This window comes from Solanum dulcamara, chromosome 2 (assembly GCF_947179165.1).
Source record: "Solanum dulcamara chromosome 2, daSolDulc1.2, whole genome shotgun sequence".
Classification (NCBI taxonomy): Eukaryota; Viridiplantae; Streptophyta; class Magnoliopsida; order Solanales; family Solanaceae; genus Solanum; species Solanum dulcamara.
The window spans coordinates 8,434,053-8,454,806 of NC_077238.1; the positions used below are offsets into that span (position 1 = coordinate 8,434,053).

General features: G+C 35.0%; 1 protein-coding gene across 1 annotated transcript; it reads right to left on the bottom strand.

Annotated features, from left to right (window-relative positions):
* Window positions 1–800: 800 nt before the first annotated feature.
* On the bottom strand, window positions 801–13,752 carry LOC129880217 (protein NRT1/ PTR FAMILY 4.6-like). Its single transcript, XM_055954156.1, has 5 exons — window positions 13,647–13,752; window positions 13,435–13,546; window positions 12,969–13,186; window positions 2,308–2,751; window positions 801–2,059 (listed from the first exon to the last, which is right to left on the bottom strand). Exons 1-5 carry the CDS (start codon window positions 13,647–13,649, stop codon window positions 1,082–1,084), a joined length of 1,755 nt encoding a protein of 584 aa, XP_055810131.1. The 5' UTR covers window positions 13,650–13,752; the 3' UTR covers window positions 801–1,081.
* Between the last annotated feature and the right edge of the window lie 7,002 nt (window positions 13,753–20,754).

The following is a 20,754-nucleotide window of genomic DNA, read 5'->3' on the forward strand; positions in this document are numbered from 1 at the left end:
CTATTTGGATCATATATATTTTTGTGTTAGTCCACGTTTTTCCAACACTAATTCTCTCTATACTTTCAAATAATATGTATCTGGTCAAATTAAGAGTTTTCTACCATATATTGAGGAAGATGCACCTAAATATATGTATTTTTCCTACCAGACACACTAAAATTAGGAGAGAGACGAGCGAGACAGGGCGGGAGATGAAGCGAGAAAGTCATGTAACCCAGATACATGTTAATCACACTAGATACACACTAGATATATATATCTGGTGTGATTCCCATGCATCTGGGATACCAGATACATAGTAGAGTAGTGAGCGAGATGGGAGGGAGGTGAGTGAGATTTTTCTATGTATCCGAGATACATGCTAATTCACTTGGATACAGTGTATCAAAAATAAATTACACCTAATTTTGACCCCATCTTTCTCAAGATTGTTGTATTTAGACGTATCTGGACGCACCAAAATTTGATAAGATTCGTAATATTACAAACTAGATTATATCTAAATAATTTGCTCCTAAGAAATTTCTGTAAGTTTCCCTTATATTAATGCGTGACTTCCCATAAATTTTTATCACTAAATTATAGTTTTTAAAGAAAACACTTTTATGACCTAAAACCTTCGAAGACCCAACTTTATACAACTGACGTATTGAGAACAAATATATGAAAATATCCGCTAATCACCAACCTGGTTAAGTCCCATTTTTAATTAATTAAATCTAAACCATTAATTTCCTCGTTCAATTAGTAGCTTACTATTGTGTGATAGACCGATACAAAAAATTAAATTGTGCAAATAGAGCAAAACAAAATTTGTCATATATATAAATTGTTCAACACTTACATAAGTTTAGCGACAAAGATGGCTCAATAAAATTGCTTAACGTCGCTAGCTAATTCAATCCTAGATGTGACATTCTTGAATCCCTTTGTTAGAATTCCGACTCTGAGTCAGCCATGGTAAGATAGACAGACAAGAGGGACGATGATTCGCGGGAATTTGATGTTTTCTTCCCTCCACAAATTCATCTCAATGAACTTGCACAACAATGCTGACATCTTTTTGAATTTGCAATGTTTACTTGCTAGACCTTAATGATCTATACTTGTATTTTGTAGCCCAAAACATGTAGTGCATAAAGTTTAATGTACTTAGTATGCACATTAGCCAGTAGAACCTCTCTAAATGGTAGTGATTCAAGTTGCTACCTGAGAGCCATGGTTTGTTCGTTGAAATGCCCGTTACACGATTGACAATAGACACTATCACCGAGCTGAGGTAGTATCCGATAGCTAACGAAGCCCATGAGAGAGATGTTGCCAATGATCTCATGCTAACTGGTGCTTCTGAGAAACAAAATTCTAGTAGTCCTGCTAGTGTGAAAAGATCAGCTGATCCGAGAAACAAGTACTGAAACGCGATCCAAAAGAATGTTATAGGCAACGGTTTGGTAGAGTCGATGAGTCCTGAGTCAGTAACTACTCTTTTGCGTTTGATTTCAACAAGGGCTGCGATTGCCATTGCCACGATGGAGAGGAACAAACCGATGCCAATGCGTTGGAGGTGAGAGATGCCCATTTCTGTTTTGGTTACTCTACGAGCAAATGGGATGATGAAGTGGTCGTAAACTGGTGCTAGGATCATGATGAATACTACAGGGAAAATGGGGAGTGAAGCCGGTGGGACTTTTAAAGAACCGACCTTTGTGTTCATAGAGGCTGCTTGATGGACAGAGAATGTTGAGAGCTGAGCAAGGCAGCAATTGAGCATGATGGTGCAAGCGAAAATCGGGAGGATTTTCATCACAATCTTGACTTCTTCCACTTGTTGCCCTGAGCATTCTAATGCACTACAAGCTGGTGTGTCTGAAACAGCCCGGTTAAGAAAGCTAAGACTTGTCGATGGAGTGTCAATTGATTCAACACCCTTTCTGTTTGAATCTTCACCACCTTCCTTGCCCATTGGAATTGGAGGAGAAGGGCTTGAAGCCATACTTGCTATAGCACTAGTTGAGTTTCTTGATACACTCGAATTTACCAAGGCAGCAATGAGAACCTACACAAAAAAAAACATCATTTTAGTCACTTAGAAAAGATGTAACTAAGAGTGCACTTGTGTAAAGTACATTTCTAAGCTATGTTGCTTAGACCCTCTAAAAATGTTGTCGATCCTCCAAAAATGAACAACTTTTGAAAGATCCGACATACAAGTAGTTACTTTTAAGAGTCCATGCAACATAGTTTTAAAGTGAATATAATATGAAAAAAGATTATGAAAGATTGAGGCTTTATGAAACTCTATACCTTGGTGATTGTTGTAAAAGGGCTTCCACAAGGTATCTTGTTCCTATAGAATGGCGAACCAGCAAGGAAGATTGGGATCGACAAAAATATAGCAAACGTTGAAATTCCGAATCCCCACTGCCAACCCTTATTGTCTTCCACCCAAACCACAAATGTGACAGCAATGAGAGCTCCAAAGGCGAGGCAGAACACAAAGTAATTGAAGAATGTTGATCTTTGCTTTCTTCCTTGTGGGGTTGCTTCATCAAACTGTTCAGCGCCGTGGGGCGTGAGTGATCCCTTTATACCTCCTACACCCAATGCCACTAGGTAGAGCCCTATGAACAACATTGCTGCTTGTGCACCATGAACTTGTTCACAAGGCACATTCGGTGCTGCTTGAAGGTCACACGTTGGTGGCTTCAACGACCCCGAACGAGCCTGTATGGTGAGCACCACTAGCCCCTGCAAAATGATGCATGAATTATGCATACAAGTTTTTTTAAAAGCTTTCAGCTTTAGTTGACATTTCCCTAGTTGTAGTAGCAAAATTCATTAGACAAGAATCTCATTTTTAGGTAGTACGAAGGGGTAATTGGCCCGAAATTGGCCGGGGTCAAGACCTTGTTGGGCACTGACGCCTGGCTCAAGTGCCCCCAAAATGGTTGGCTATTACACGACTCACTAACTCTACCTTGGGTGTAGGCACCTATTTAATAAAAAATGTTATTAGTGCTAAGACCTAAGTAGGATTAATCAGGGGCGGAGCTAGCAATTTGGTTAAGGGTTCGGCCAAACCTAGCAGTTTCGGTTCAAATCCTGTATTTGTATTAAAAATTCACTAAATATGTACAAGTTATTAACTTAGAACCTAACAACTTTATTTACGAACCTATAAGCTTCAAATCCTACCTCCGCATATGAGACTAATTTAGATAACAAATCACACATAAAAAAAAGTCATGGAAAAATTTCTCTAGCTGTCACAGGAATAAAGAGACACTCTCCTCCTTTAAGACCACTTTTTAACATTCCCAATTCAGATACTAACTCTACAGATTAATCAAATCTATCAAAAGTTTATTTTAATACCTACCAACAGGAGAATCTTTCGCATTAAACCATGTAAAATGAAAATTAAAATTGATGATAAAAATATGTTCACATGCTATGCAACATTCATTCTTAACTAGACTTCTCGGATTCAAGACCTAGTAGACACAAAGTCGCCTTTATTAGAATGTTTTACCTTAATATTAGACTTCCCTGTGAATCTAATTTTAATCGGACTCCAATAGAATACAAAAAGTTGGGTGCAACAAGGGGAGAATTAGAATTAATAAAGAAAGATGAGAGTAGATGGCCCCTTATAGTTTGGGCTATTAAAGAACAAAATCTGAACTATTCTATTGCACATTTTTACTTTTGATAGGTGTATAGTCAAAGCATAAATAAGTTGTTATAGTGTCATTTGCCCTTTTGCCAAATGAATATGAAATTGACATTACTAAAAACCACAACCTGTTACATAGGCCTCCTAAAAGTTAATTTATTTTTCTATCAGCACTTATGGTTAATATTCCCATAAAGCAAACCACAAAAAAGCAAAGACCTATAGCCATATGTTACTTTACATACCAATTATGCAAATTTTCTAATTTAAAATTTCCAAAGTGATATGCTTGTGAGTTGTAAACTTGTAAATGTTTCTACTTCAATCTCCATTGAAGTCATTTGCTAGGTCAAAAGCTAACAACATTTCAAAATTCTTAAAATAAAGTCATGCACGACCACATAGATAAATTAATTAAAATAAAATAAAAACATGGCTTCCATGCTCCAGAGAGAAAATTAAAAACATTATAATATGACATTTTTAGTCGTACTATATATTATCTGTGGTTTTTTGTGTATTTGATTATCGTTTTATCCTATTACAATTATTATTTAGGATAATTTGTCAGGTTGTTCATAGTATTTTTGTCATGAAATCTTCATTTCTGCTATTTCTTTATCTATACTGGTCCTTTGGACCCTTTTTTCTTCTTTCTATTTTCTTAAGCTGAGGATCCATCGGAAACAATATATCTACCACATAAGGATAAGATTTGTGTACACTTAACCCTCTTCAGACTCCAAACTCTATTTTATAGGATTACACTGAATATGTTGTTGTTGAATTATATGACCTTTTCTAATACCTAGTTTGGTTGTTCATGATTTCTCGATAAAATTATCTATTTTAATGATAATCAAAACTTTTATTTTAATCCAACTACTACTGTATTTTATTTTTGGGAAGTTTTCTGGATATCTTTTTCTAAAACAAACAGACTTAGGTGTTAAAGAAAAAACTTTACTACACTTTATATATTGTAGTACTAGTTGATTGATTATTTATGATATTTCTTGTACTTGCAATCCACGTCATAGAGTTAACAAAATTGGTATTGCCACCAAAAAGGAAAGTGTCAATCCAAAACTTGCTTTGGACCTACCACTATTTAACACCAAAGGTGATGCAATAGGGTTAACAAAACAAGAGCAACCAAACCAAAAGTCACACAATATTACAAGTAAAAGGAGAAAAAATAAAAATAAAAATAAAAGAAAGAGTAAGAACAAAAATCATGAAGTATGTATTAGATGAAATAGTTGAAATACGTACACATAAACTAATCTGAACACTACTATTAATCTATTATCCGTGAAAAAACAGTTGCGGAGATAGGAATATAATTGGATCATGCATATAAAGATACATACACATAAAATTATTTCACTTATATATGATTTAATCGCAAATGAGATTCAATTGAACTCCTTTAAAGGATATAGTCATCTATCGAGATAGAGCCAGAATTTTGATTAAGGGATTCAAAATCTGAAGAAGTAGATAAACAAATTAGTCGAAGTGGGTTCGACATCTACTATATATATATAAAAAAAATTATTTTAAACATATATAAATAATATAATTTTCTACCGAAGGAAGTTCGAATGAACTCCTAACTACGAGGTGGCTCCGCCACTGGTCATATGTATGGTAATATGTGATATGTCAAGTTGGTATTTGTTGTAAAATAATTTTGTTTTCTTAATATGAAATGACAACTTGAATGCTAATAAACAATATTGTTACATTTCTTTCCAACAATATTTTTTAGATGTTTGTATTTATAGTTTTTGTCTTTTTGCTAATTACCCCCCTCATCTAATTCCAATTTCCAACAACAACAAATCCTTATCCCAAGCTCCCGCAATTTGACATAAATTCTCCCTAAAAATTGATCCATATATATCTTTGTAATATACTCTCTTCGTTTCAAAATAATCGTCAATTTTATAAAAATAAATTATCTCAAAATAAGTATCATTTTAATATTTAAAACCAAAAATTATTATTTATTTTTAATTATATTAAAAGAGATTAATTTCTTGATTTATTTCATTAACCTCATCAGTTTATATACACAAAATAAAAGAGTATAATTAGGTTATAATTAAGGAAACTAAATATCTATATATTAGGAACTAAATATATACAATCTGTCAGAATATATTTTCATATATTCTAACACTCCCCCGCAGTCGAAGCGGGAGGTCATCGAATGCTAAGACTGTCCCGAAAATCCTCAAATAATACCAATGGAAGGCCTTTGGTGAAGATATCTGCAATCTAATAACGAGAGGAGACATGTAACACTCGAACCTGGCCACGAGCCACCTTTTCCCGTACAAAATATATATCCATCTCAATGTGCTTAGTGCGTTGATGCTGAACGGGATTACCAGCCAGATATATGGCACTAATATTATCACAGTAAATCAAAGTAGCCCATGGAATAAGACAATGAAGTTCCAAAAGCAAGTTTCGCAACCAACATGACTCAGAAACCACATTGGCAACCCCTCGGTATTCTACCTCTGCACTCGAACGGGACAAAGTAGCTTGACGTTTGGCGGAACATGAGATCAAGTTATCACCCATAAAGACATAATAACCCGATGTCGAACGACATGTATTCGGGCACCCACCCCAATCAGCATCAGTATAAGAGACAAGAGTGGATGTGGAAGAGGGATAAAGGTGAAGACCATAATCCAAAGTACCCTATAGGTAGCGCACGATACACTTGAGAGTGTGCATGTGCTCATCCCGTGAGTCATGCATGAATAAGCATAATTTTTGCACAACATAAGTAATATCCGATCTCGTGAACGTGAGGTATTGCAGTATCCCTACAAGACTCTGATAAAGAGGTGGGTCCTCAAACGGTATGCTCGTAGTAGCCCCGAGCTTCGGTTTTGGAGAAACTGGAGTAGGAGATGGTTTACACGATGACATGCATGTATGAAGAGTGACAACAATGCCCAAGAAATAGCTCAACTGAACCAAATCCTTCATAGCAAATTTGGAGCTAAGAAGCGATATGATAAACCAGCGGAGCACATCAGAGGAAACAGTTAAAATAATATCGTCGATTTATAATAAAAGATAAGTCATAAAAGTACCTCGACGATAAAAAAATAAGGAATAATCGGTCTTACTGTGAGAAAACCCAAGGGTATGGACATAATCAACAAATTGCTTATACCAAGCCCGCGGAGCTTGTTTCAGCCCATAAAGATATTTCTTTAGCAAACACACATGATTGGGTCTATCCAGATCTCGATAGACAAAAAGTTGATACATGTAAACAGTCTCCTTGAGTTCGCTATGTAAAAAAAACATTTTTGACGTCAAGTTGATGAATCGACCAGGCCTTGGAGAGAGTCAAACTAAGAACCTTACGAATAGTCGATGGTTTGATAACTGGACTAAATATCTCACCACAATTCATGCCAACCTGTTGGGTTTTACCATCACCTACAAGATGAGATTTATGTTGCTCAAACGAACCATTAGATTTTTCTTTATGAGCAAAAATGCACATACACCGAATAACATTAACATTTGAAGGATGGGACACCAACTCCCACGTCTTATTTTGAATAAAAGCATTATATTCATCATCCATATCCATTTTTCAATTTGGGTCACAAAGAGCAGACACAGGGTTACGAGGTAGAGGGGACTTCGAGACGGATGTAAGAAAGTTGAAGGACCTCTTAGGCTTATAGATCCCATGTTGACTCCTAGTAACAGGACCGGTGGGTAGACTAGAGGGAGAGACTAGAGTGGGTGGAGGAGGAGAGCTAGGTGGGAGAGCGGAAGAAGATAATGGGGTCGGCCTAGGAGGCAGCAAAGGAGCAATCTGCCTAGGTGAGGGGGTAGATCCACTGGCTAGGCAAGATGGGATGGGCAGCATTGTGGGAGGAAGGTGGCGATCCGATGGGTTTGTGGAGATAGTGAGATGACGAACCAAATAAGGAGAAGGTCTATCGTCTAAAAATTGATACGTGTGATTTTGAGGAGTATGTAACTTGGCAAAAGGAAATTGCGTCTCATTAAATATTATATAATGGCTAATGATGATTTTTTGAGATGACAAATCAAAGCATTTATTCCCACAATGATGTAACAGATATCCCAAAAAAATACACAGGGTTGACCGAGGTTGAAGTTTGTTTATGAGTGTGGAGGGAATGAGAGGAGAACATAAACACCCAAATACACGAAGATGGAAATAAAAGGGATCCTTCTGATAAAGAATACGAAGAGGGGATTGATAGTTTACCAGTTTATGAGGAAGGATGTTGAGAAGGTAAGTTGTCATTTGCAAAGCATGATACCAAAAGTAAGGAGGAAGGGAAGCATGGGCCAATAAGGTACGAACAATGTTATTAATCATACATATTTGTCTTTCGGCTTTCCCGTTTTGAGGAGATGTGTGAGGACAAGACAATCGAAACGACAGACCATTGGCTTTACAAAAGTCCCAAAAGGGGCCATTATCAAATTATGTGCCATTATCACATTGAATATTCATGATGTCCCGCTCAAAGTGGGTTCGAATAAATGTCTTGAAAGTTAAAAATGTGAAAAAAGTTTGTGATTTTTGCGATAAAGGAAATGTCCACAAGAATTTAGAATAATCATTCGTAAACAAGACATAATATCAATGACCTGAGGAACTCAAAATGGGTGATGTACAAAGATCACTATGTATAATATCAAATGGCATAAGTGTGCTAGAATTCAAAGCATAAAATGACAACTTAACATGTTTTCCAAGAAGACAAGAATGACAAATACGAGCATCTCTACTTTGATTACAATCAATCAGTTTATTCTTCCTAAGGGAATTCAACACAGGTGCTCCCGGGTGACCCAAACGAATATGCCAAAGAGATGATGCCAAAGCAGCAAAAGTAGATGGTGAAGTGACTAGATTGGTGATTGGATAAAGCTCTCCCCGACTGTTACACCTCATTACCAGCCTCCCCGTCTGAGAATTCTTTACAGAAAACCCAAAGGGATCAAAATTAACAAAGACATAGTTATCAGTGGTAAATTTGCGGACAGACACCAATTTTTTAACTTGGTGAGGGGCATGAAGAAAATTGTGTGATCATAGCCATGAATTGGAATTGATTGACCATTACCAACAATTATACCACATTTATTGCTCTTATTAAAATAAGATGTGAGGCTACCTTGTGTGGATGTCATATGAGAAGTGGCACCGGTGTCCATGTAACAATTTACATCTGGAAGAGTGATCCCAAGAGTATGCATGGCGGCTTCAATATCCATAGGAATAGAGGTTGTCGTGTAGGACTATTGAGGTTGGGGGCCAAGAACACCCGCTAGTGGTGGCTGCTGCTATCTATAATTGGGTCGGGACCAAGAAATTAAAGGATATGGACACGGTGGTATAGCTCAAGGACCCCATGATGTCATCCACGGCCACTGTTGCCCGCCAGCCCATGGAGAATAGGACGGAGAGTTCTGCCCCGCTGACTGTTGCCCAATGCCGCGGTTGTTGCCGCCTCCCAACTGACCACCATGGCCTACATTACCGTCGATGCTGGCAGCTCATTTGCTGCCTTCATGACCACCATTGTTGTCACAATACTTTCCACTATTATTGCTTCGATTGTGGTTCTTCTTTCCACCATTAATATTACGGTTGGAAAAGGAATTATCAGGAACATCAGGAGGACCCTCGTACGAGCGAGCAACTAAGGCAGCAGAAGAGATTTAGGCTATTTTCTTAGCACGGCTAGCCTCCTCAAGAGTGAGAATCGAATGGGCTTGATAAAATTGAGGCAAAGGGTCACGTTGGCGAATAAGAGTGGCCACACCTTGGTAGGGCTCGGTAAAGCCAGAGATCAGTTGAAGAACTAGTCGATCGTTATCGACCGGGGAGCCGATATTCTTGAGTTGATCCGCCAGAGATTTGAGATGTTGACAATAGGCAGAGATATTTGAAAAATCTGTCATATCTACATGAGTGAAGTCGTACTCAAGGGTGACAGCACGAGAGTGTTTGTTATCCCAAAATATGTCACGCAAGCGATTCCAAGCCTTCATCGTCGTGGTGTCGGGTTCAAGAATTGTATGCAAAAGATCATGAGAGATAGTAGCGTAGAGCCATTGGAGAATGGTAGCGTCAAGGATGGACCACAACTCTTGTCCTCCTCTTGTTTAGGCCGTTTCTTTGTGCCCGCTGTCGGAGGAATAATATGATCAATTACCCGACGGGATCTTGCACGAATCTTAAAGAGTTTCGCCCATGTGGAATATTGTACGTTCTCCATCTCAAGAGTGATGGGAACATGATTCTTGATGTTGGATACAGCAAGAGCAGGATGAAAGAAAGATTTGGAGTTAGACATGGTGATTGAGAAGAGAGGAAGAGGGAGAGGAGAGGGGCGGAGGCAGCGGGAATCCGAGAAGAATGAAGAAGGTCGGATCGTGCCCTAGATAGCTGATACCATTAAAGAGATTAATCTCTTGATTTATTTCATTAACCTCATCAGTTTATATACAAAAAATACAAGAGTATAATTAGGCTATAATTAAGGAAACTAAATATCTATATATTAGGAACTAAATATATACAATCTGTCAGAATATATTTTCATATATTCTAACATATATCCTTATATTAATAATTACTTCTGATCTTAACAATGCTTAGTTCTTAAGTATTGCCTTCCTCACTATTCATGTCTTGATCCTATAAAGAAAAGTTGCCTATTGAAAAATATTTTTAGTAGTCTATTATTTGATAACCGAGAAATTCTGAAGGCCAATTCACAAGGTTCAAAACTCAATAAAAAATCAAATTTGCTCCGCTAAATTTTTCACTTAACTATCAGATTTTTATGCTGCTGAATTCAAACTCATGACGTAGGCGTCACACTTTTCCCAATTAGGCCAATTAAGTCCTAGGGGCAATGTATTTCTTAGTCTATTGTCACCGTATATTACCTAGTGACAAACGTAAAGTGCGGGGAAAAAAAGTAGTAAAAATCCAGACGAAAAAAGTTGTGTATGTAATGGGTCCCTAGAAAATGCAAACTCAAACTAGATACGTTGCATGAATAATATATGTGGGGAAGGTTGGATTTTTAATATGATCTTCCACTAAAACAATAAATTGTACTATCTAAAAATCGATTCTAATTTGACAAAGGATCTTTTTCATCCTATAAACTTTAGTTTTCCATGATATTTATTTTTTGTTTTATTTTTTTATAAAAAACAAATCGAATCATATCAAAGTGGTCTCTTTTCAAAGTCGTCATGGTTCATGGGATTTCTTTTGGAATTTTAAAGAATAAGAATTACCAAGAAAAAAGGTCCATTATGGGGTCGATATTAATTTTCCACATTTTCTTTGTTAACAAGTTTGATGTTTGGTTGGATGGATGGGACTATGTGGGAGGGGACGGGATGGGGGAGAAAAGAAGCAGACAAAAGAAGATAAAAAGAAGAAAAGCAACCAATTCCCAAGCATCTTTTGTCATACTAATTGTCAACTTGCATCACTTTGCTAGCAAGTTGCATGGCCCTGTTGCAATTTTAACACTAATTATCATTACTATCTTTAGGATGCTTTGCCCTAAAAACCAATAAAACTAAGTATATAATGAGTGATGACTAGGACATAATCATTTTTGGTTTCTCAAACAATGTTTATGGTCTCTAGTCTCAACTAATCTGAATTGAAGAAACTATTTTATTAGACATATATTCATATTATATATATTAATTTTATTTATATTTTTAAATCGTTACGTATCTTATCACTAACTAAGAATTTTCTATTATATATTAAGAAAGATATATGTAGATACATGTAATTTTGCTATCAGATATACTAAAAATAGAGAGAGAGAGAGAGCTGAGTGAGATAGTCATGTATCCAGATACATGCGAATCATATTAGATATATGTATCTCTATATGTATCTGGTGTGATTCACATGTATCTCGAATATCAGATACATAGGAGAGTGGCGAGCGAGATTTGTCTGTATCTCTCAGATACATGTGAATCCACTTGAATAAAAAAGGGCAGCCCGGTGCACTTAAGCTCCCGCTATCCACTTGAATAAAATGTATCTAAAATAAATTGCACCTAATTTTGACTTCATGTATCCCGAGATACTTGTATTTGAACATATTTGGACGCACCAAAATCTTATAAGATTCGTAATATTGCAAATTATAGTGTATCTAAGTAATTAGATCATAAACTAGTGGAAAATCTATAAGTTTCCCATTTGAATTCATGTCCGTAAAGCCCATTAGAAAGGGAAGCACATGACTCACTAAGATATTTCTTATTTTCAGAGCTAGAACTCGAGATTTTTGATTAAGAATGGAGGAATCACATTCATCTTAGCACAATTCGTGATGGTCATTTGATTAAACATACTTAATTTTTAATTAATTGAAGAATATCGTCCATTCATGTTTTCTACCAATTAAACGATGTGACTATAGAGTATAATTAAAGTCTTAAGAGCAAGAAATATGAAACGTAGAATTATGAAAGAACAAAAATTAAAAAGTAATTTGACTTTTTTTTCCCTTTAGTTTGTCAAAATACTACGCTACCATTAAAACAGTTTAAGTATATTTTGATTTGAATACTCCATTACAAAAAAATAAACAATAAACTTATTAATGAAATAAAAGGGAAAGATTCTGAAATTATAATAATAATTATTTTACTTTTTTAATTTTTAAAAAAGGTGCATAAAAAATGTGGCGATGTTACTGCCTTTGATCACATTTCCCAACTTTGTTTCATTCAATATTGGCTACATTTGCCTTAATTTCTGCTCATTTTATGTCTCACCCAATTAAAATCCACGTGCCTGCTGTTCAGTCAGTTATAAATGTTACATTTTTCATCCTCATACGTTGTAACTATTTAATTATAAATTATTTCATTAAAATAAACTAATAATTATAAAATAATTATTATAATTTTAAAACTTTTAACTCTTCCATTAAATTATTTTGTCAATTAAGTAAATTTCCAAAAAAAAAAGGTGAAACAACTAATCAAGATAGAGAATCAATCAATCTAGTAGTGGAATGATAAATATTTCTTTCGTCTTTAATCGAAAATTTTGGATTTAAGCTCTAAATATTAAGTTAACTATATTAGAAAGAGTTTTAACCTCCAATGCAAGATGCAAGTTTAAATTTATTCAAGACTCGAACATCGAGCGGAAAAAAAAACATAATTGAGGAAATGAAAAAGGGAAATTTACCATAAATTCGATGAGTGCACTGATGAGATAGATATAATAAGTAGTGCAGACGGCATCAGATAAGAATCCACCAAGAAGTGCCAATAAAAATGCTGTGCCCATAAAATTAGTCACAGAATTTGCTGATTTTGATGGTGAAAAATGCATGTACTTAGACATATATAGCACCAAGTTGCTTGCATTTGCCAAATATGCCAAATTCTCCAACACCTCCACAACTGTTATTTCACCCCAAAAAAATAATCAAATTCTCTAAAATTTCACATGCAAGAAAAGAAGACAGTTCGATGTATTAGGCTTTTATTATGTGTGGGGTCTAAAAAATAATAGGATTATGAGGGTCTATTGTATGCAATCTTATTTTGCATTTTTGCAAGAGACTATTTTCACAGCTCGAACTCATGATCTACTGATCAAATGCAATAACTTTACCGTCCCAAAAATATTTCAAGATTTTAGTTTTTACCTAAGACAAAGGAGGCAGCAAGTAAGCCACCATGTTTCTTAGTAAGTGCAGGCCTATTTTTCCAATCAACATAGCCATGCCAAGTGCTTAATTGGCTTTGGCTCTCTCTTTCCTGCAATACAAAACAGAGTTGATGAAAATATGGAAGAAAAATTAACAAAATTATTTTTAAAAAAATTAAGGAAAAAAAAGAGAAAAAAATAGGAACATACCATTATTTATTTTATTTTCTTGTATGATTTGTGTAAGATTTAATCTCAACTTGTGGTTTTTTTAGAGGTTTAAATTGAGAGGTTAAGAGTATGGGGGATCTTAGGAATTTACAGAAATGAGATATAGAAATGAAAGTTATCAAAGTTGGGGCTATTTAAAGAGTGAGAAGAGAATTGTGCGGACCCTTTAGTAAGAAACTTATTAACAAAGCATTTGTGGGAAAAACAAAGGTTAAAAGGCAATTTTTTTGTTTATTTGATTCTAAATATAATGTTTTATATATTCATAATTTTTAAAATATAAATATAGAATTCGAATCAAAATTATTGAATTCTTTGAATTTTAACAAAAATAATTTCGCCCTTAATGAAAGATTTCAAAATTATTTATTAGCACTCGATATATATATATATATATATTAAATCAATAAGTATGACATATACTTTTTACATACTTAAATGATTAAGTGGAGCTTTCACTTCTTTTGTCCTCTAATGATTCGAACCAACTCTAATGTTGAAGCTGGAGATATTTATCACTTGAGCAATTTTTTTTGTATATCGTTTTTATTTTAACGTACTAAAATTAAATTGATTTAATTTAAGTTTATGTATACCAAAAAGTCATCCAAGTCCTATAGAATAATTAGATAAATTTCTATTGCTTTTATTTTCACTTCTTTATTTTCTATCTTTGTTCTTTTTTTAAATTCCAATTGTGACACAATTCCTTTAGGCACTTGACTTCCCCTCCACCTCGCCTTTTTTCACGGGAAATGTTAGTTAACTATGATTTGTTTCTTTATAACTTAAGGAGTCGTTTGGTTACTTGAGATGAGGAGAATTAATTTCCTTGTTTGATTGTCACAATAAATTATTATATAATTTAGGACTCTTTTTTATAAGTCGTTTGGTTATTTGTGTATTTTGTTTAGTTGCAATTTGCCTCTCCTTATAAAAAAAAAGTCCTTATATAATAATTTATATACTCCTTCCGTTTAATTTTATGGATTTTCTATTAAAAATATTTTTTTATTTTTTTATTTTAGTAAATTAAAAGATATTTATTATTTTATAAAACTATCTTTATTAGTAAATTGTAACAATATGACTCGGCGTTGTTATTCATGTGAAAGTAATTGAGAATTAAGCTTGGTCCGAGCTGTTGTCATTCCGTCATAGCAGGGTCGTCGGTACAGAACCTTTGAAATGAGAATTCTTTTATTTTCCTTCTCCCTTTCAGTGATAAAATAGACGGGATTACCTTAAAAATCCTCATAAAGCTGCTCTAGGTTTGGGAACAAGAGGGAGAAGGAATTTTAACGCAAAGAGGGTTACACCACATGGATTTCAGACCTACCTCCGTCGCTTTGCCTCCCGAAAGTTAGAATTGGTGTTGGAATTCTTTAGCAACCGATTGGTGTAGGCTAGGTTTCCTTAACATATTAGTTATACTTGTATCTACTTCATAATATCTTGGTAGAATGACTAGAGAAATCATACATAGGCCTTGGGGGCACGGAGTATGGATGGCTAGATGTGTTGCTATTGTTATTAGGGCGGGAATGTATTATGTACGTATGGTTATTCTGCGACTAGCGGTAGTTGTCTAACTTTTGTTGTTAGTCTTGATGATCCATGTTGTTATGGTTGGTTCTTGTAAGGGGTATGTGTGAGGTAACTTCTGGATTATGATAAATCCTGAGGCTTGTGGCGATCTCGGAGAACTAAACAAGCAGAGAGGGTATTACCTAGGGTTATAGGTGATGGTTGTGTTCTTTCATTTGTGTTATATGTGTCTGTTAACTACTTCTTTAGTATTGCATGCCTGATATATGATTTGGGAAAAGGAAAGAACAAGAATTGAAATGTTAATTATGATCAAATTGCATACAATAAATTTGTTACTTGGTTGTATGGGTGTAATTTGCTATTCATCGTGGTTGTGATTATGATATGTGATTTTTTATTGGATCGAATACCACACAGGTACATTTGAATCGGGTACCATGCCGGTAAATTTGAAATGAGTGTTACACCGGCACACTAACAATAAAAACTGATACTACACCAGTACACTAACAGTTTGGGTGTTAGTTCCATGAGAGAACACGATTGACTGTAGTAATAATTGTGATAAATCCTGCTCATTGGGTAAGCTGATTCAAGTTTAGGACTGAGAGTCCGAGTGTTGCTATAGTTATGATATAATTGTGTACCATTCGTGTTATTGTGTTGTGGTTGTCTGTTTACATTTCATATAATTTAATAGGATGTTGCATGTGATCACATGGAAGGTAGTTAACATGTTGTTAAGTTGGGGTAGGGAGACTTAGAGTTTGATTATGTTGTGGTTCTGATGTCGCCTGTGATAGTAGTGAGTCTTGTTATTGGTTGTTGTTTGAGTTAGATATGTCCTGTTTAATGGTTCGTAAGACGCTATAGTGAGTAGTTAAGGATTAGGGAGTCATCATGAGAGCTTGAGGAGGATTAGTGGTGATTGACATAGTTAGCGGTGATTTGGCGTTGGGGAAGTTTCTATGTAATAGAGAGATTAAGCTCTGATCTGTTATGGGGTGGAGCTCCTTTTCGTTAGAGTTGGCAGCGGAAGAAGGTAGAGAGGTGGAGATTAAGGTGTACTTGTTTTGGGCTCTGATTTCAGAATGGGAAGAGCTTGGTGATTAGATTTGAGGTGCATAATTATTATATTGCATGTTCCTCTTGTGTATTTGCATGATATTATTGATGTGGATTTGGATTATCGATGATGCCTATCAGTACGTGTTATTTGTACTAATATTATTCTTGCTATGTAATTGGCATAGTGGTTATATTGCATGTTCCTCGTCTATTTGCATTATATTATTGAGGTGGATTTGGGTTGTTGATGATGCATACCAATACGTGTTGTTTGTACTGATATTATTCTTGTTATACCACTTGACATAGACTGGTTGTAGAATCGGTGATGTTTCTTATGTAAAGATGATGATGATCTCCGACAACTTCTATTCCTCTTTTCCTTATGATGGGAGTTGTGTCTTATTTATTTTGAACCTTTTATTCTTTAGCAGCTCTTATACCTGTTTATACTAGTTTCTTAAGAGGATTTCTTGGCAATTTAAAGGACTCCATTATATCTCTATAATTGTTTTAAATTATTTATGAGCATTTCTTATGTTTTCTTAATTTTCGCATTGATCAAGTAATTGTCTAACGAGATACTATGTAGAATAAGATCGTCAGGTGAGTCACATATTGCGCATTTACCACTTTCGAATTTTTGAAATTGGATTTAGACTTTATCGACTTTCCCTTTGGTAAGCATTCCTTGGGCGAAGAGGGGATTTTTCAAAATTGGATGCAAGGGTTCTCTATCTAGGTTTTTGCACGGTCTGATGAGTTGGATTGTCAAATAAATAATTACTATAAAGTAATAATAATCAAATTTAAATTTTCAAAGCATAATTAATAATATAAATATTTCTTAAGGGATTTCGGTTATAGTTCAAGGGGTACTTATGTTTTTTTCCTAACCAACTGAGCTATTAATTTTCCTCAAGTAAAATATAACATGAAAAATCAGTTCAGAAAAATCAGATCATTATAATAAAATATTGTTATGACGAACGAGGGTCACAACGAAAATTCATTTATTTTCACCCATTATCTTTTACATTATTTTTCTCATTATGTTTAAAACGGTGTAGATTCTCACCTTAATTCATCACTTAATCACGATAAATTAGTGTGATTTGATGTAAGCATCAGTCATAAAATATTTTCCATAAAAAAGTGTATAATTGAAAGGCTTGCATTTTTTATTTTTTATTTTTGATGTTTAATTTTCGTTCTTCCTTCTACTCATTTTCAGTCCAACAAAAACATAAACAATTAAATATTTTTTTAATAACAGCTATGAAACCGTCTCTCTAACCTCCAAATCTTTGCTATGTATCTTTAACTAAATAAAAATAAATACAACACCCAAAATACTAAGAACAAATCCATCCAACTTTAATATGTTTACTTGGAAAAGAAAAGAGGATATAAACTATACATATGTTCACCCTAATATTAATTTTGGCTGGTTCTTCAAGTGTGTTTGGCACGAAGGGAAATGTTTTGAGGAGAAAATAATTTTTTAAAAAATAAATAATTTTAAATTTTAAAAAAAATCTAATATTGATAAGTAAATAAAAGAATATTATTTTAAAATTATTTTTATATAATGTAGACAAATATTATGAGATGGAAAGTGAGATGCATGGGATGGGAAGAGGGGATTATATGAAGGTAGGGATGTAGCAAAAATAAAGTCAAAATTTAAAATTTATGAGTCTGAATTTGCCAGTGAACTCACAACTTGTCTTATTTACTGATTTTGCAACTAAATATTTATTAGATTTCATAATATAAATATAAGATCTAAGCAAAAGTTACAAAATTCGTTAAAACTCATAGCTACTGATCTAGGTCTGTCTCTGAGGTTGAGTATTGGGGTGCCCGGGAAGATATATAATCACCATGAATTAGTTATAAAATTTATACTTTTCTATACTTAGACAAGAAAATTAAGCCTTCTTATATTTTTTTAAGAACTTGCTATTTTTATAGATAAATTCATTTTAAAAATATTTTGATCAGTTAAATATGAAAGAAAAAAAATTCTCTACACCTAACACTCCCTTAGACTTGGGAAATATTCTATCAAATTTTAGACCTTTGAGATTGTCAAAGTAACCCTATTATGAAGGGTTATAATTTTTCTCAAGAGTTGTAATTTTTTTTAAGGGTTCTAACTTTTTTAATAAAGCACAATGAATATTTGTTCATATTATTCTTTGCTGTTTTTAAATATATGATTTCCTATCATTTTTCAGCAACGAATTTTCGGAATTTTTTTTCTTCTGCACAAATAAATTTTAAGAGTTTTTTACGGTCGTTTGAGCGGTTCGTTGAAACCGTGATTTTAAGTATCGATACACCGATAAGTAAGATCGTTCTATTATTAGAGGATATCCATTAACCTGGGGTACTTGAGGGGAATAATTTTCTTAACGAAACATTAATGTGCATTCAGTGAGCTCGATTTTCTTCCTTGAAGAAAATATTTTTAGATTCTTTTTTGTTTATGAATTTTGAGTTTCTAATTTTGAAAATACTCTTTAAACCTTACTATTTTTTAAGAAATTTTTCAAAATTTTTGCTTTTAGTATTTTAGTAAGACATTACTAACACATATTACCTATTAACACTGTCACGCCCCGGGAGGGTACCCTAGACGTAACCGGCACCCGAAGGCCATTTCTGACCTCCGAGCGAACCACCTGGTCCAGTCACACATTCATTCAATCACATTCTCTTAGCGGAAACTCAATTAATGAAATACTATTCGCAATATGAGGGCCGAAGGCCAAGCATTCATCAACTCAACAACAAATATAATAAGACTCCTCGAATTAACCGTTCATCATCCCCACACTCCAGACTATGAAGCCTCTATCCAAGTCTAAAAGGTGCCAATGACAAGTCAATGGCTACCAACAATCAAAATAAAAGAAATGACAACAAAACTGTACAAGAAGGCTCAATATCCTCTGGGAACTAGGAGGACTCACCAACTAGCTGGAAGTGTATGTGGATCTTCAACGGAGCGCCGGTTGATGATCTCTAGTACCTGTCTCTGCATCATGAAACGATGCAGGCCAAATGGCGTCAGTACATGGAATGTACGAGTATGTAAAATGGTCGGATGAAACCACATTAAGAAAACATCAATATCAACTCAGGATCTCAACTTATACATATATACATGATAACTCACTCAAATGTCCTAAGTCCAACAAGAATAGTTTAGACAGGACTAACTCATAAGCCACTTAACTCAACTGACTCGGAGCACTATCAAGGCCTAAATGAGAGTTTCTCTTAACCGACAACCATCACCTATGAGCCGGTGATAGTACAACAATCAGACGTTGTTGCCACGTCCGTCCATATCTTGCCAGGGCATGAACGCCTCGCTAATCATGGATACCATCGATTAGTCAAGTCCTATTATTTCAGGACAGTAAAATGGGAAACATCCGACTTTAATGGTTCGATTCCATGGGAAGCATCCGACTTTAACGGTTCCATCCCTACCTACGTTGGCGGCGTAGTTTCTGGAGTTCGAGTATGAACTATACTCTTACCCGCTTCGGTGTTCGATACTCCTCCCATGACTCTATGCTCATAAGACTCCCTCCAATCATCTCAAACAAGCCCTCACGGCTAGTTTCATGTGGGACATTTCCCACTCATCAACTCTATCCTCATTCTTAACTCAATTTAAGTCATAATGGCAAGTCTCATTTAGGACCTTGTCTACTCGTCAATTCTATCCTCCAATTAACTCAATCAAGCCTCATTTAGGTAAGCATTTATGACATCTCCTCAAGACTCATCACAACTCTATGACTTTAGCTCAACAATTTAAGTAGAATAACACATTTAAGGAAAAATGACTTAAGCAACATAATCACTTGGCTAAAGAGATCAACAAAACATAATAACAAGTCATCTCCATCAACTCATACTAACATGAAGGTTTTAGGAGTTTCTTAGCTCAACACATCAACACATATGGCATTAAATAAATAGGGGACAAAACTCGTTCAAACATGACTCATACCAAGAAACTAAATTTTTCATAGATATCTAACCTCAAAGCAAGAGTAGGGCACATGGGTGGACTTAACCCATGTTTTGGATAGCCTTACATACCTTAGTGAAGATTTGAAGAAAACCTTGTGGTTGGGTCTTCAATGGAGGACTCAAATCTTGAAGCTCTTGGACTCTTTTTGTTGGAAATGGAGAAGAAGAAGAAGAGAGAGAGAGAGAGAAGCTCCTAGGGCTTTTTAGAGAGAGAGAGTGAGGCTGCAAAATGTGTTCCCAAATGACCAAGGGTAACATATATATAATTTGGGTAAGTTCTCAAATTGCCCCTCCTCCAAAGTTCTGAAAATAGGCTAAAAACGCACCTGGCGCGATAGTGGCGCATCGCGCCATTGCAGCGCCAGGCTGAATACGCCTAAAACCTGCACACCTCGTAGTGGCGCGCCAC

Bases quoted from the DNA above. Each gene is read 5' to 3' on its own strand.
- LOC129880217 (XM_055954156.1), bottom strand. The intron at 13,187-13,434 runs GTAAAAACTAAA...GTGAAATAACAG, and splicing joins TGCTGCCTCCTTTGTCTTAG to TTGTGGAGGTGTTGGAGAAT. The intron at 2,060-2,307 runs GTATAGAGTTTC...TTTTTTGTGTAG, and splicing joins CTTTTACAACAATCACCAAG to GTTCTCATTGCTGCCTTGGT.